General features: G+C 44.0%; 2 protein-coding genes across 8 annotated transcripts in view; one reads left to right on the plus strand and one right to left on the minus strand.

Annotated features, from left to right (window-relative positions):
* The first annotated feature begins 356 nt into the window (after positions 1-356).
* On the plus strand, positions 357-2,669 carry PSMB4 (proteasome 20S subunit beta 4). 2 transcript variants are annotated; one of them, XM_053591967.1, is made up of 7 exons: positions 357-543; positions 733-939; positions 1,205-1,351; positions 1,512-1,593; positions 1,972-2,166; positions 2,269-2,357; positions 2,554-2,669. In XM_053591967.1, the coding sequence occupies exons 1-7, from the start codon at positions 404-406 to the stop codon at positions 2,564-2,566; spliced, it is 873 nt and encodes a 290-aa protein (XP_053447942.1). In that variant the 5' UTR covers positions 357-403; the 3' UTR covers positions 2,567-2,669. The 2 variants fall into 2 exon arrangements, with proteins under 2 accessions (XP_053447942.1, XP_053447943.1); XM_053591968.1 differs by having other exon boundaries at positions 1,972-2,088.
* A 2,657-nt stretch (positions 2,670-5,326) lies between these two features.
* Positions 5,327-16,681, minus strand: part of POGZ (pogo transposable element derived with ZNF domain) — a 64,746-nt gene continuing 53,391 nt past the window's right edge. For 5 of the 6 annotated variants that reach the window (XM_053591958.1, XM_053591963.1, XM_053591962.1 and 2 more), the window contains 9 exons: positions 14,714-14,814; positions 13,962-14,108; positions 10,874-11,008; positions 10,588-10,760; positions 10,283-10,423; positions 9,781-9,837; positions 9,467-9,579; positions 9,175-9,199; positions 5,327-9,034 (listed from right to left, as the gene is read on the minus strand). In XM_053591958.1, the coding sequence (XP_053447933.1) occupies positions 7,366-9,034; positions 9,175-9,199; positions 9,467-9,579; positions 9,781-9,837; positions 10,283-10,423; positions 10,588-10,760; positions 10,874-11,008; positions 13,962-14,108; positions 14,714-14,814 (2,561 nt within the window). In that variant the 3' untranslated portion in view covers positions 5,327-7,365. The remainder of the gene's footprint in view (positions 9,035-9,174; positions 9,200-9,466; positions 9,580-9,780; positions 9,838-10,282; positions 10,424-10,587; positions 10,761-10,873; positions 11,009-13,961; positions 14,109-14,713; positions 14,815-16,681) is intronic. The other variant, XM_053591961.1, reaches the window with a different exon arrangement.

Below are 16,681 nucleotides of genomic sequence, written 5' to 3' on the forward strand. Positions count from 1 at the left end.
ATTGGATCTCTGTCTCTTAACAATCCCGCAGGCTGTTCTGGCCTGGGAAGGGTAGGGCGGCTGAGCATGAAATCTCCTCTATCCAAGCCAGAGCGTGGGAGTCACGCAGTGCTGTGAACTCTTGGAGGCGGGGGTGAGAGGAAGAGAGGGAACCGAGCAGGACGAGTAAACTCTGTCATTTCTGGGCACTCCTGGCTGTGAGTGTTCTCAGAATGGGTTAGGTAAGGTCCACTGCTTCAGAGAAAAAACACACCCGGAGCCCTAACCACCCAAGACGGGCGGCTGTGACCTCACCAACATGGCCGCCGGCACGTGCTTGCGGGAAGGAGAAAACTGTGGCACTGTAGACTCACTTCCGCTTCCGTTGGCTTGAGGACTTTCGGTTTTTGTTACCGTGACTAAGATGGAATCGTTTTTGGAGCCGCGGTCTGGACTTTGGGCTGGGGGTCCGGCACCCGGACAGTTTTACCGCATCCCGTGCACTCCCAGTTCCTCCATGGACCCGGCATCGGCGCTCCACCGGGGTCCGATTACGCGGACGCTGTAAGCGTAGGCGGCTGAGCCTGCGGGGAGAGCGGGGCGGCTCTGCCGCGGGTAGGGAAGAGCGGGAGGGCGAGGAGGGGCGCGCGGAGTGCGGGAGGCTGCGGAGTAATGGGAAGGAGCGGTAGAAAATCAGAAGCGGGGCCTGGTACACGGAACGAGGGCGCCTTTCCCGTCTTGCTTTCGCCCCAGGAACCCCATGGTGACCGGGACTTCGGTCCTCGGCGTTAAGTTCGAGGGCGGAGTGGTGATTGCCGCAGACATGCTGGGCTCCTACGGCTCTTTGGCTCGTTTCCGCAACATCTCTCGGATCATGAAAGTCAACGACAATACCATGCTGGGAGCTTCTGGAGACTACGCTGATTTCCAATATTTGAAGCAAGTGCTCGGCCAGATGGTGTAAGTCATCCAGAGAATAGAGAGTACTGTCCAAACGAGGAGGGGGAATCCCCTCTTTTTTATTCCCTTAGAGGAGATGGGGATACTTGTAGCAGCGGAGCACTGGGAGAATTGCTGAGGGTGGAAGATTCGAGAATTGTGTTTATACATGGTTTTTGGCAGTAGGGGGTGTAAAATTGAGATGATTACGGTAACTCCTTTGGGGGAATGAGTGGATATCCCAACTTACATTCTCTCCTTTTCCTCACAACCAATTCCTTTTAAGAATTGATGAGGAGTTGTTGGGAGATGGGCACAGCTACAGTCCTAAAGCTATTCATTCATGGCTGACCAGGGCCATGTACAGCCGCCGCTCAAAGATGAACCCTCTGTGGAACACCATGGTCATTGGAGGCTATGCTGATGGAGAGAGGTTGAGTACAAATAACTTAGTTCCTTGTGTAATAAGTGCCTGTGGAGTGTCTCTTCTCTCTCCCCCCAAGTGAATCCCACTTAACTCAGACCCATGGTCCCATTCTTCAGCTAAGAAACCTAGGGTGACATGAGTTCTTTGATCCATTGTATCCTGTTAGCTTCCTCGGTTATGTGGACATGCTTGGTGTAGCCTATGAAGCCCCTTCACTGGCCACTGGTTATGGTGCATACTTGGCTCAGGTAAGTAGTTGAGTCTAGAGCCAGGTGAGAGGGGAGACAAGGAATGGGTTTAGTGGTTGCTTGTTCACCCCTTGGAATTCTGACATGAGATACAGACTGGCATGCCTATTGCTGGGAAAGTGGTTTTCTTTGGAGTCTGGAAGCTGTTAGTGTTGACATTTGGATTCCGGTGACAAGGGGGCATCTGTAAAGAGTGAACACTAGAACTGCTCCTTCAGGTGTGTGGCAACTCAGTGAGTCGAGTTCATCCTGGTGAGGCAGCAGGTAGAGGGCCAGCTTTCACTCATCTGTGCTTCTTCATTACATCACAGATTAGAGACAACTAGCCTGTTATTTAGCCCCTGATACCTCCCATGTTTTTTCTCTCACTCTCTCTAGCCTCTGCTTCGAGAAGTTCTGGAGAAGCAGCCAGAGCTGAGCCAGACCGAGGCTCGAGAGCTAGTAGAACGCTGCATGCGAGTGCTGTACTATCGAGATGCCCGTTCTTACAACCGGGTGAGGAGTGTGAAGAATAAAAATGCCAGGAACCTAATTTGCAGGCTCTGGAGACTTGGGTCCAAAGAAACCCAGTGGGTCTGTTTGCTTTGAGGAACAGATTGCTTTTTCTCTGTTTCCTATTTTCTGATTGGGGAAAACCTCATGGATATAATCATTGAAAGCTCTGCTGTCTTTCAGTTTCAAATTGCTACTGTAACCGAAAAAGGCTTTGAAATAGAGGGACCACTGTCTGCAGAGACCAACTGGGATATTGCCCACATGATCAGGTGATTAAAATTAAAGTAAGAGGAAATAGGTGGTAAAAGAGTCAGGAGGTTCTTTGGCTTGCACTAAGCTGGGCTTTTCTGGTAGGCTCAACCAGGAAAATTCTCTTTGTAGAGGTGGTTTTGGTTGGAGAGTAGACCCGTTTTTATGAAATGATTCCTTTATGCTTCCCAAATTTTATTATTTCCTCTTTTTTAGTGGCTTTGAATGAAATGCAGACGCAGTCTCCAGAACTGAAGTTAAAACTCCTTTACTTTTGAACCAGCCAAGTTCAAAGTTAAATCTTTTGTGTATTAAATAAATCCTTCAGAATGCTTGCTGAGTGGTTTTATTCTGACTGGGACACACCAAGAGCAAAACTGCCATGTGCCCTCTACCTTCCTGGTCAGAGGCTCTTATTCTCCTAAGCAAACCAAGAAAGAATTCTCTGCATGACAATACAGAAGACCTACTAGTGTCTTATGTTTGGGGCTCCCCTAAAGGCATCTTCATGCAGAAGTTAGATTTAAATCTTTGTGTAGTAACTTAATCGGCTTTTGTATTTAAAATTTTTTTCAGCATTTCTCCTCACTGCCCTGGGTTCGAAAAGAATACAGATTTGGTTAATGTTGGGTAAATGTGATTTTCTTTTTTCTTTTTTTTTGTGGTTTTTGGCTGGGGCTGGGTTTGAACCCACCACTTCCGGCATATGGGGTCGGCGCCCTACTCCTTTGAGCCACAGGTGCCACCCTGTAAATGTGATTTTCATTAACACATTTTTTTTTTTTTGTCTTCTTTATTTCATTTCGTTGCTTATTTTTTATTTCTTTACAGAGTCTCACTATACTGCCCTCGGGTAGAGTGCCGTGGCGTCACACGGCTCACAGCAACCTCTAACTCTTGGGCTTACGCGATTCTCTTGCCTCAGCCTCCCAAGCAGCTGGGACTACAGGCGCCCGCCACAACGCCCAGCTAACACATTTTATTTTTTTGAGACAGAATCTCACTTTGTCACCCTGGGTAGAGTGCCATGGTGTCACAGCTCACAGCAACCGCAAACTCTTGGGCTCAAGTGATCCTTTTCCCTCAGCGTCCCGAGAAGCTGGGAATACAGGTGACTGCCATTAACGCCTGACTATTTTTAGAGATGGGGGTCTCAGACTTGCTCAGGTTGGTCTTGAGCTCCTGAGCTCAGTTAATCCTCCCACCTTAGCTTCCGGAATCTTTTTTTTTTAGATAGAGTCTATGTTGCCCTCAATAAAGTGCAGTGGCGTTCCAGCTCACAGGAGCCTCAAACTCTTTGAGCTTAAGTGATTCTCTTGCCTCAGCCTCCCAAGTAGCTGGGACTGCAGGTACCTGCCACAAAGCTCAGCTATTTTTTGTTGCAGTTTGGCCGGGGCCAGGTTTGAACCTGCCACTCTTGGTATATGGGGCCCATGCCTTACTCACTGAGCCACTGAGCCACAGGCGCTGCCTCTAATGTAAACTTTTTTTTTGCAGTGTTTGGCCGGCACTGGGTTTGAACCCACCACTTCCAGCTTATGGGGCCAGCGCCCTACCCCTTTGAGTCATAGGTGCCGCCCATGTAAACATTTTTTTTTTAAGACAGGGTCTTGCCCTTCTTGCCTAGGCTTGAGTGTAGTAGTGTCGACATAGCTCACTGGCACCTTAAAACTCTTGCTTAGGGGCGGTGCCTATGGCTCAGTGGGTAAGGCACCGGCCCCATATACCTAGGGTGGTGGGTTCAAACCCGGCCACAGCCAAACTGCGACAAAAAAAAAATAGCTGGGCGTTGTGGCAGGTGCCCGTAGTCCCAGCTACTGGGGAGGCTGAGGCAAGAAGATAAGATAAGCCCAGGAGTTAGAGGTTGACATGAGCAGTGTGATGCTACGGCACTCTACCAAGGGCGATTAAGTGAGACACTGTCTCTACAAAAAAAAAGCCCAAAAAACTCTTGCTTACACTCAAGTGATACTCCTTCCTCAGCAAATGGGACTTTAGGTGTGTGCCACCAAAATTGGCTAATTTTTCCGTATTTTGTAGGAGGTGTGTAACTATTTTGGTCAAGCTGGTTTTGAACTCTTGGCCTCCACAAGTACTAGCAATATAGGCATAAGCCACTGTGCCAAGCCTAAATATTTAAATTTTTTTTTTTTTGTCAGAAAACTTACAAGCATTGTGTGATCATTAGAAAGTCCCAAATGTTGGGTAGGTATGGTGATTCACACTTGTAATCGTAACTCTGGGAGGCCGAGGTGGCCTCCAGAGGTCATTGCTTGAACCCAGGAGTTCAAGACCAGCCTGAGCAAGAGCCAGACCATGTGTCTATTAAAAATAGAAAAACTAGCCAGGTGTTGTGAGGCTGAGCCAAGAGCCCAAGAATTTGAGGTTGCTGTGTGAGCTGTAACAAGGGTACCAGAATGAGATTCTGTCTCAAAAAAGTTACAAGTGTTGCTATGAATTAAAGTCATTTGGGACATCAGCCATCCTTGGAGTGGTTCTAAACCTGAATTTTTAAAATGAATGCCTTGAGTGACTGTCACCATAGCTTTTCTAAACCTCTTTTTGAGAAACTGGTATAGGCAGCAAACTATTACAGAACCGAGGGAGAAATCAAACCATTTCTCCATTCCTATTATCCATGATTGTAACAACCTTGTAAATTTAAGCAAAAGAAAACCATGAGCTTTCAATTTGAAACATCGAGGGTGGCCCCTGTGGCTCAGTGAGTAGGGTGCCGGCCCCATATGCCAAGGGTGGCGGGTTCAAACCCAGCCCCGGCCAAACTGCAACAAAAAAATAGCCGGGCGTTGTGGCGGGTGCATGTAGTCCCAGCTACTCCAGAGGCTGAGGCAAGAGAATCGCGTAAGCCCAAGAGTTAGAGGTTGCTGTGAGCCGTGTGACGCCACAGCACTCTACCTGAGGGCGGTACAGTGAGACTCATCTCTACAAAAAAAAAAAGAAACATCGATACAGCCTCAACACAGAAGGTAGTCAATAAATACATGTTTATTGATTAAACTGAATTATAAAAAAACAAAACAAAAAAACCTTCCTTCTACTACTAAGCCATGCAGGCAGAGTCCACAAAGACAACTTCCTGGCCAAACCCAGCTGATGCACTGTTGGTATTAATGACCTTAAGAAAAATCACCCATCAGAAAGTCCAATGGTGTGTAGAGATCAGGAACCCAGCTAGTGTGCTAAGGCTGTGGCTGCTGCAAAGATCACCAGAGAGTAGGATTAGGTTGTCTAGACAGGAGAGACCAATCATAGTTCTTGAACTTTCTTAAAGGCAAAAGAGTTGACTTCAAAGTCCATAGTCTGTAAATAAAATGGCATCAGACAAAAATCTGGGAACAGAAGAAGAGAGATGGATTCTTACTTCACTTTCAGACGCCGTAGGTTCACAAGGCTGGCCAAGCTGTTTCTGGGAGGGGGTCACTCCAGTTCACTATATTATAGTGTGCTGGGGGTTAAAAATAAAAAAAAAGTGTTGGGTGGGAAGAAAACGGTGGTAACAAATGTCACACTTGTATCACCAGGCCCTTCACATCTTGAACATTTCCCAGTCTGTGAAAGTCCCCTAAACAGTCAAGCTAGAAAAAAAAAAAAACCAAGTTTATAAATCCAATTCCCCTCATTTTATTAAATGTTCCATTTATGTACATTTTTTAAGATGAACCATTTACAAGCTTGTGCAGGCTGCCTCCTTGGCTCACAGGAGGTAAACGTTGCCAAAGTCTCAGGATGGACAAAAGGGTGGTGTAGCTGTGAGAAAAGTGGACTTGGTTTTTTGCTTCTTTTCTCTGTATGGTACATTTTGGTTTACGACCATGAGTATGTACAATTTAAAAAAAATTACTCATGCAAATTGTAGAAAAAAAATTCTTTCCTTGAAGCTGGCAGTGAAAAATAAAGATTCTTGTCTTTGTGCACATCCCTGTGCATTTCTTTGTGTCAAAATTCTTCTCTAAGCATTAAGAGAAATAGGAGACAGCCACAGGATAAGCTGGATTCAAAGTGTTCTTTCTTTTTCAACACTTAACTTTCAGCTCCAGGCTGTTGGACCTGCAATCTCTTGAAGGCATGCTCTCCACTTAACAGGGTGAAGTTCAGTAAAGCAGGGACTACCTCTGGGGGCTTGTGGGATGAAGACTCAAACTGGGAACAGCTTCCACCCTAACGCTCTGAACCCTCAGTACCTCTGGCTTGCTAGTGATGGACGGTGTGAGAATGCACAAAGGGGCCAAGGATTGCAAGTGCAACAAAACCTTGTTTTTGTTGGAGTGAGGGTGGTAAGGAAAAGACAAATCTATTCATCATCTGTATGATTAAAGGTGGTTTCATGCATTTTTAAAGCCACAATTTTATATCTAGAGTTGCTGTAGAAACCAACATCTCTGGAGAGGGAAGGAAAGAAAAGGAGAAGAGAGAGTTCAGTGGGATTTTTTTTTTCCATTTTCATTTTTATATAAAAGTGTTAAGACCACAATGAAAAAAGTTTTTTATCCATATATATATAAGAAACCAGTTTTTGAGCTACATATTTTTGTCTTTCCCATCTTCAGAAATGTTCTCACATTGACAATGGTTATATAGCATCATGCCCAAAGACATTGGCCACACAGTAAAACAAATAAAAAACCTAGAAGTACTATGATACAATTGAGGTAAACGGGGAAACAAAAAAAAATTTAACATTTGCCCACAAATAATTTTTTTTGCTTTTTCTTGATTTTGTCAGAAAAATACCAAACAGTGATTTAAATGTTAAAAAAAGTCACAAAAACCTGTTCTTAGCAGAAGTGAATGACCAATGGGCCAGCTCCTGGGCTCAGACGTGATCACTATTGGTTTTCCTAATAATCCACAAATCCACAGAGAAGTATGTCATTGGGGGGAGTGGTGGCGTAAAATTAAGAAATATAAACCAAATGCCCCACGTGGTATACCTCCTTTTCCCTAAATCCCTCTACCCTCCCTCACGCCTTCCCACCCCCACTACACACCCCTTCCTGACCCCAATACTCAAATCTCCATCAGATCTAGGTCAGCTTCTTCAAAGCCATAGAAAGACTCCGTCTCACTTTCACCCTCAAAGAGCTGGTGAAGGCTTTCAGGCTCAACTGTCTCTTCAGGAGATGACCTGGGCCGAGGAGTGGAGGCTGAGGGCTCCTCAGACTGTTCGCCACTCAGCTTCAGCTGTTCCTCCAGGGAGGCAATCAGCTCCTCCTGCATGTCAGCATTTCTTGTAGGTGAGTTAATGTTGCCGTCAGGGCCAGGCAGAACACTAGCCACCAGGAAGGACCGCTGAACCAGCTCTGGACAGTCCCCAATGACACCCAGCACCTGGCCTAGCCAGACCAGCACCAGCTGGAGAAGAACATCAGAGTCACATGCAGTGTCTGCCATTTCCCGAGCCTGCTCCTTCCACTTTTTGTGCAGGAAGTTCTTCACAGTTCGTTTGATGCACACGTCTAATGGCTGGATTTTGGAGCTACAGCCTGCTGGGACTACTGCAGGCAAAGTGCTGGAGGCACTGAGCATAGCCAGTACCTCTTCTGACAAGTGGGTACGGTGGCAGTCCATCACCAGCATGCCTTTGCTATGTTGGCAAGCTGTGTGCTTCTGCCACACACGGGTTGACCACAGCTCCATGATCTCATCGTCGCTGTAGCCACTCTCCTTTGCCTCCAGCAATATGGAGTCTGGCACATTAGCAGGCTGATCCATTTGTCCTCGGTAGAAAACCAGGGTAGGAAGGACAGTGCCATCTGCCAGAATGGCCAGCACTACATCACACCAAGGTTCCCCTGTGCCCACTGTCTGCAGGGCATTCTCCTTTCGGTCATCACTGCTTAGCACCTCTGTGTCCAGGAATAAGGATATCTCATCAATAGCCACAATCATGGACAAGGGTAAGTCCTGGTTGTGAATCTGCCGCTGTACAAATTCGATGAAGAGTCCTGCATTCTCTGCCACATCCTTTGGCAGGGTGTGGGCCACAGCTCGCGGAGCATGGGGGGTCAGGTGGTGCCGCAGCATGAAACGCACAGCCCACTCATAGGAGATCTTAAACCCCCCCTCCAAAGAACGACCTATTTTGGTGGCCTTCTGGAACAATGTCTCCTCATTTACAGGTAGCTGCTGCTCTCGCTGGGTCAGCACCCACTCAGCCAGTTTCTCTTCTGCCTCAAAACTCAGGTATTTGCCCTCTAGATTCTCCCCCTGGGAGGCCTGGAAGCGTCGAAGCCAACGCCGGATACGTCGCTGGGGGTTTCGGAAGTGTTCAGCTGCCTGTTCTGTGTTGCAGCACAGGGCAAACAGTACTACTCGAAGCTTCTTCACAGACAGCTGTTCCTTCTTGCCAACCCCACTGCTACCACTGAGACCTGCTGCTGGCTCAGGTTCCTGGGTAACTGGGCTCCCTTCATCCTGATCATCAACATTCAGACATTCAGCCCCCTCTGTAGGGGGTGGGAGGGCTAAAGGTTGTGGGTGAGTGGGGGTTGGTGGTGGGGTTGCAGTTGAGGCTGGTGAGGGGAGTGCCTGGGCCACAAGAGTTGGTGGCTCTTCAGGCTCAGCTGGGGTGGGCCCTGCAGATTTCACAGTGGCAGCTTTGTTAGGGGGAAAGGATAGAGGAGAGTACATGTTCTTCAAGTTCCGGTCATGCATTCGGTCACGAGCCTGGCCATGCCTAAAGGGGTGGGGTGTGGAGCAAAGAGAGAGAAGGAAAGCTCAGATAAACTAGGAAATTGAGAGAATAGTAATAATAACAATAAAGAGCAAACACATTATAAAATAGAGATTAGACGATGAAGTGAGAGTTTTTGTTACCTTGAGTGAGATATCCAGGTGAGTCCTATGGAAAATAGAACAATAAAAAAATGTTAACTCAGGGAAGAAACAAGCCCTTCAAAGACAGTGTCCTGGAATTGCAACCAATTATACACAGACTCTTCACAGTGATCTACCTTCCCAGTCTTATAGAAACTTCTGGTTAGAATGTTTCTAGTTGGTTACAGTGAATGAATGGGTGAGGCCAGACAGGAATGCACCTGACTCATATAGTAGTAGGCCCTCTTATCTTCCCCGCCTTGCTTAACTAACTCCCATCTTGCCTACTCACCCTGTGGCAGGATGCTGCTGGATCTGTGGGAGGGATTGAATACCAAATGCTTGGCCATGGCATCTCCCACAGAGGTAACAAAGGTACATGAAGTGCAGGCCAGCTTGGTTCCACTAAGAAAGAAAATCCAGAGTACGTGTAAGACAGATACAACAGTGACATTTCAGAGTTAAGCTTTGAGGCTTAACAGAAAGGTACCTCTTCTTTCTCCTCTTTCTCAAATTAATTCACATAGCCACTCCCCCTCAAATAATTATAAGGATTTAATGTAAAACCTTGAAAAATTAAGAGACTAGCAATGAATTTTTTCTTACCTCACAGAATTTTTAAACAAGGCCAAATACTTGGGGCTCTTCCGTGGAACATGATTGCTGAGAAAGACAAGGGAAATAGCATGAGTGGCTAGAGGTCAATGACAATGACCTGGTAAGAGAAACGCCTCTTCAATGCATCCTAATCTCAACCCAAGCCAGTTTCCCTATCACTATGCTGCTTTAACCTTAATATGAATCACCTAAAGATCCATTAAAGTTCAGTTCTGATTCAGGAAGTCTAGGGTGGGGCTGCAAATCTACATTTCTAATAAGCTCTCATCAAATGCTGCTGGTCCTTGAGCAGCAAGGTCCTTCAAAACTAGAGCCCAGGCTATCAAAATCAAATGAACAGGAATTGGGCCTCTTACCCTGCTAGGAGAGATGGACAAACAGCTCTGAGAATTAAAGAGGAAACATACTAGAAGCCTATGTGGAATGGAATGAAATGAGTTCTTGAGCATCTAAACTTACTAGAAGAAAGATGAGCTTCATCACAACTCACTTGATCATGTGGTTGGCATAGGCTCGAGAGCAGCAGGTGCTATAGCGACACAGAGAGCAATGCACGTAGGTGGGGAAGTGATTAGGAAAGTCTGGGATCTCAAAGCTGCACTCCAGACATGTCTGCTGGCCCATGACACTCCTGTCAAAAAAGAAAAAGAAATTCTCACTACTGCTTCAGGGGTCCCCATATTGTAGGATTTTAGACAACAGATCCTACTAAAAGCTACCAGATGGCACTGGCTATTAGAAATAATCCTGCCTCCCCAGCCCCCACCCGCCCAGCACTTAGGAGAAGGCGCTGACATTTTCCTAACAGCTCTCTTCTGGATGTTGCGTTGGACAGGGGGATAAAGGAAGACAGGCAGAGGGTCTGTTGAGGAGGTCAGTGGTGTTGCCTCCTGCGAGGCACTGGGAGGTGTATCACTGGAGGACACAGGAACAGTTCGTGGCTGCCCTCGGGAAGCCCGGATTGTCACCTGAGTGTTGAAAGAAGAAACAGACATTACTCACAATAAACCTCACAACACTGAAAATCCCCATTTGTCCTCTCCCTGGGTCTATAAAAGAAACTCTGGCAAACTTTATTTACCTTAGTGCCTGGTTTCAAGCCTTCTAGCTGCTTGGGTTTACGGAAGGTTTTATGGTGCTGAAGCTTGTGTTCAATTTTGTCCTTGGCAAAGAGAAACTGTAGCCGGCATTTGTTGCAGTGATAAACATTTCTCTTCTATAGGAGGCCAAAAAAAAAAAAAAGAAAAAGAAAACAAGAGACAAAATCCCTTAAAAGTTCTCAATGAATTTTTTTCTTTAAGAAGATGGTACATTAATGTCAACTATTATCATTCTTCCCACCCTTCTGTTGGTAACAGTAAGAGAAAAAAACACACAACACAACCACAAACCCATCACTGAGAATCGTTATCTCCCATGGTCCCAAATTACAGTGAATTCCAGGCCAAGGTAACTATGTCCTCAACGAACTTGCTTTAACAATTTGGATCGAGTGACCGAAGCTTTACTTGCTCCTGCTATATCTTCATATACTGCAGACCGTGCTACCTACTCCTAGACATTTGTTCTTTTTTTTTTTTGAAGACAATATGCATGGTAATAAAAAAAATAATTCTTACTTTTCATCCTGCACTCTTTAAGTGTGTCTGCAACTCTGACCCACAGTCCCTTTCCACAAAAACAACTTGTTGACAGTTTCCTGAGCACGCTATCATAGATAGTCTAATAAACATATGTGTAATTATATAAAAAAACCATTCATTATCATGACCTTCCTGTTTTCCTTTTTCTTTTAACAGAAACAACAGCACACTAAGGGCAAGTGCTATCGTTTATAAATAAACACTTGCCCTTAGTGTGCTGTTGTTTCACTCACTGCATTAATATAAACAAAGGTGTCTCCTTGTGAGATCATTTTGGGAGTTCAATCTGTCTTGTACTATAGCACCCATTTCTATGATTTTCTATACTAGGATAGCAAAGCTCTATAACTTGAGGCTAAGTGGAAATTTTCACCTTCCTATTTAGAAACACATTTATGGTAGATTACCAGTAGTCTCTATGGGGCAAAGAAGAGGAAAGTGTAAGGGTGTGTGTGTCCATGTGTGTGCGCCCAGTTTGCTCTCCATTTTGTATCCTCACTTACATACCTTCACCCTCATCCACAGCATCTCTTGTTGGAACATTTTAAAACAATGTCGTATCTTCATCTAGATATCTATATGTATAAATAAACTATAATAGGCCGGGTGCGGTGGCTCACGCCTGTAATCCTAGCACTCTGGGAAGCCAAGGCAGATAGACTGCCCAACCTCACAGGTTCCGACCAGCCTGAGGAAGAGAAAGATTCATCTCTAAAAATAGCTAGGTGCTCTGGTGAGCGCCTCTAGTCCCAGCTACTTGGGAGGCTGAAGCAAAGAGAACTGCTTGAGCCCAAGAGACTAAGGTTGCTGTGAGCTGTGACGTCAGAGAACTCTATTGAGGGCAACAAGTGAGATTCTCTCTCAAAAAATAAAATAAAAAATAAAATAAAATGCAACGAAAGCAACCAAAGTTATCCTTTGCTATTTCTTCCCCCGATTCTATCTCCTTGGGTCCTCTCCTTCATCAGCATACTTCTTAACTTTTGCAAATGACACCTATGGGCATATTTCTCTTCTGAGCACTCTGCAGTCAAAGGGTTAAAATAAGCTGTCTTCATTTTCTTGCCTCTCAGGCAATGCTTCTACTGGTATTTGACTTCTAGCCTACTAAACATCAAAATGGCTCCTTCAATGCTGCTAGATTAAGATTTGCCTCTAAGTTTCTATCTTGCTTGACACCTTCCTGTAAACATATGACATTTTGATCACACCCTTATTTTCAAAACAGTTTCTTCTCCTCAGGTTTCCTGATGTCAAGACTATTCTGGTTTTCCTTCTAGGACCACAGCGCTGGTTTTAAGGATAAAAACTACATCCAAATGGATAAAGGATCCTAAGCCTTAATCTTATTCTTGACAGGGTTGGGAGGGCTATGGACTCTCAGATCATTTAAAATCTACTAGATTTATATAATGATTGATAAATCTTTTCTATAACCCAGACTTCTCTCCCAGGCTTCAGACCTGTTATCCAACAACTACAACTACATTTGATGTCCACGAATACTGCTAACTGATAATATTCAAACCTCCTAAATATCCCCCTCCTAAAATTTACTTTCTCTGGTGTTTCCATCTCAGTAAATAGTCTCATCATTCATCCAACTGCCCAGGACAGAATCTTAGGCACTATTCCCTTTTTTTTTTTTTTTTTTGAGACAAAGTCTCACTTTATTGCCCTTGATAGAGTGCTGTGCCATCACAGCTCACAGCAAGCTCAAACTCTTAGGCTTAGGCAATTCTCTTGCCTCAGCCTCCCAAGTAGTTGGGACTACAGGCGCCCATCACAACGCCCGGCTATGTTTGGTTGCAGTTGCCTGGTTTCGAACCTGCCACCCTCAGTATATGGGGCTGGTGCTACTCACTGAGCCACAGGTGCCGCCCCTTAGGCACTATTCTTAACTACTATTTTGCTACCCTGGTCTAATCTATCCCTAAACCATAAATATCACATATTTTCTCATCTCAACTCCAATCTCTTTTTATTTCAAAAGTCAGTAGGCAACTACTATCATCTCTCACCTGAACTACTGAAAAACTTTTTGGCTAGTCTTCCAACTCTATTGTTAATCTCCTTTAATCTTTAGTGAAGCTAATTCTTTTCATGGCTTACAAGATCTGTCCTCCCCTCTTCCCTTTGTATCCTGCACTCTGCACTTAACAACTCTCGATTTCTGTAACCTCCACCCCTTTGCTCCAAGTGTGCCTGGGCACACTGTTCTCTGTCCTATTGCATACAGCCCGTTCTCATTCATCCTTCATCCTAAAAGTCTTACTAGGCACCCAAAATAGGTGTATGTTTTCCTATTTCTACATTAACCCCTAAAACAATACTCTTCATACTTTGCTGTACTCTGTCTTGCTTGTTACTAAATTTCTAGCTTATTATAAGGAACATAAATGAAATTCAATAAATTTTTGCAAATGCATGCATATTATTTTACCTATCAAATTTTTTTGTCTAGCTCAGCCCAGCATTGGTAAGTTAAAAAAAGGGAGAATATGGGAATTGCTTGGTGCCTAGTACCTGGTGCCTCATGTAATGCTGTTGGAATGCATTGCCATTTTTGAAGACCTTCAGGCAATAAGGGCAGAGCAGATGCCGGGTATCCTCATGGATCATCCGAAAATGGACATCTACCTCAGAGTAGAGTGAAGAGCGATACTGACACACCTGAGTCACATGAGAGGGAAAACAGGCTAAGAATGAAGTGGACAGCTGAGGCTTCACGAGAGGCAGCAACAACTGGAAAATACAGGCAACGCCCTACATGCACAGAAATCAAGTCATGTTTTTGATTTTTGTGTGGACTATGTTTGTGGTAAATTTAGCTGTTACTTAAGTCTGAGAACAATCCATATTACATAACTAAGAGGAATGAAGTTTTTTCTGTCCAGCTCCAATGATCAAATTCAAGAGACACTCCCTTAGTGCATATCCATGTTCCCTGGCTGGGTATTATACTTTTGGATATATTTCTGGCTGGGTTAAGTATTATACTTTTGGATATAGACAATTATTTTAAATTGCACACAAATTTGATGGACACCCTGTATTTCTGGCTGGGCTAAGTATTATACTTCAGGATATGTTCTTTTGTACTTTTCTCCTGCATGGAAAATCCTAAAGACAGGAACTGTGTTTACTATTTCTTTTGTACCTTGTCAGATTTCTTAAACTGAGTGCGACCAACAGGTATTCAGCAATATTCATTAGGGGATTCCTTGTAGTCAGCCTGAGAGTAAATGGCTAAAACCTCCTGGAGAAAAAGGCAATACCTGGCAAACATAAGGCATCTCTCCAGGTTTATGAGTATCCTTCATATGCTGGAGAAACAGTGGTTCACTTTCAAATGCCCACTCACAGATCTTGCACTTGGCTGTAAGAAGAAAAATAATCAATAAATCTACCTGAAAATAAGACCAAAGTCCTGCTGACTTTAATTTTCTCTAACTTCTGTAATTCCATTTGTGTTGCTCAGAACAAATATTGTTACCTCTCTAGCTCAGACTTTTCAAAGCTCCATTCTGGATTCTTTTTTTTTTTTTTTTTAATTTTTTTATTAAATCATAACTGTATACAATGATATGATTATGGGGCATCATACACTCACTTCATAAACCATTTGACACATTTTTATCACAGTGGTTAACATAGCCTTTCCGGCGTTATCTCAGTTACTGTGCCAAAACATTTATCCATTCTGGATTCTGAACTATCTACAAGACATTTTAAATGGGATACTTTATCAACTCTAACTTAATTCTGCATCCTCCTGCTTACCATTGTTCCTGTCTTACTTCTCCATTATCTTCTTGAGCTCAAAACTTACACACTAGTCTCAGACTCTAAACCCTGTATTCTGCCACCATCATTTCAAAATGCCTCTAGGAACTATTGCTTCTCTGTTCCAACAGGCAGAAACTCAGGAAGAAACCCATATGACTTCCTACTGCTAATCAGCTGGCTCCCAGAACCTCCTTATCTCTCCGATAACCTTATGTACTGCTATTCTTTATACACCACTGGCAAATGAATTCTTTTAAATACTATGTGACTTCATTCCTCTGCTCAAGGACAGACCATAATTATCTCCTACAAATAATTCAACAAACATTTACTAAACACCTGAGTATTAGTATGAATTTTCCCTAAAAAGACCAACAATCACCAAAATTCTTTTTTTTTTGCAGTTTTTGGCCAGGGCTGGGCTTGAACCTGCCACCTCCAGCATATGGGGCTGGTATCCTACTCCTTTGAGCCATAGGCACCACCCAACCACCAAAATTCTTACCTTATTTTAAAGAGTTACCATTTTTTAAAAATCTTAACACATTCAAGATAATTTTACTTTGAAATTCTCCATTTGTCAAGCTTGTGAGTCTGCAATTCTAAATTTTTCATAAAAATTTTAATTACTATGTATTTCCAATTATACAGTATGGCCAAAAATAAGATAGTTATTTGTATTTTACATTGGAGTTAGTTTCAAGGTTTTACAAATATGAAAACTGTAAACTTAAAGCTTTAAGCATTTATTGTAAAATGTCCAATACTCCCCCCCCACCCCAATGAATAAAGTTGGAATAATTCTTTTTTTTTTTTTTTTTTTTTTGAGACAGAGCCTCAAGCTGTCGCCCTGGGTAGAGTGCCATGGCATCACAGCTCATAGCAACCTCCAACTCCCGGGCTTAAGCAATTCTCTTGCCTCAGCCTCCCAAGTAGCTGGGGCCACAGGCGCCCACCACAACGCCCGGCTATTTTTTTGGTTGTAGTTATCAACCAAAATTGTTGTTTTGGCAGGCCCGTGCTAGATTTGAACCCGCCAACACTGGTGTATGTGGCTGGCGCCTTAGCCGCCTGAGCTACAGGGTACTGAGCTGGAATAATTCTTTAAAGTAAAATAAACAAACAAAAGGGGTTCTTAATTTGGGGTCCATGAACAGGCCTCAGGGAAACTAGGTATCCCTTGAAATTATTTGCAAAAGAGTAAAATGCGTATTTTTCTAGGAGGAGAATTTACATTTTGTGTGTCTTCTCAACGGGGTCTGCCATCTCAATCAGAACCACTGCCAAAAGGCACATTGTTACTCAGACATAGATAAATTCTGCCTTAAGAAGATATATAAGCTGAACTTTCAAAAAACTAGGATTTATGAGACGGAATCAAGAAATAAAGATGAGGCCAGAGCAGTGGCTCACACCTGTAATCCCAGCACTCTGGGAGGCTGAGGGAGATGAGTGCT

The sequence above is a fragment of the Nycticebus coucang genome, chromosome 5, assembly GCF_027406575.1.
Source record: "Nycticebus coucang isolate mNycCou1 chromosome 5, mNycCou1.pri, whole genome shotgun sequence".
Classification (NCBI taxonomy): Eukaryota; Metazoa; Chordata; class Mammalia; order Primates; family Lorisidae; genus Nycticebus; species Nycticebus coucang.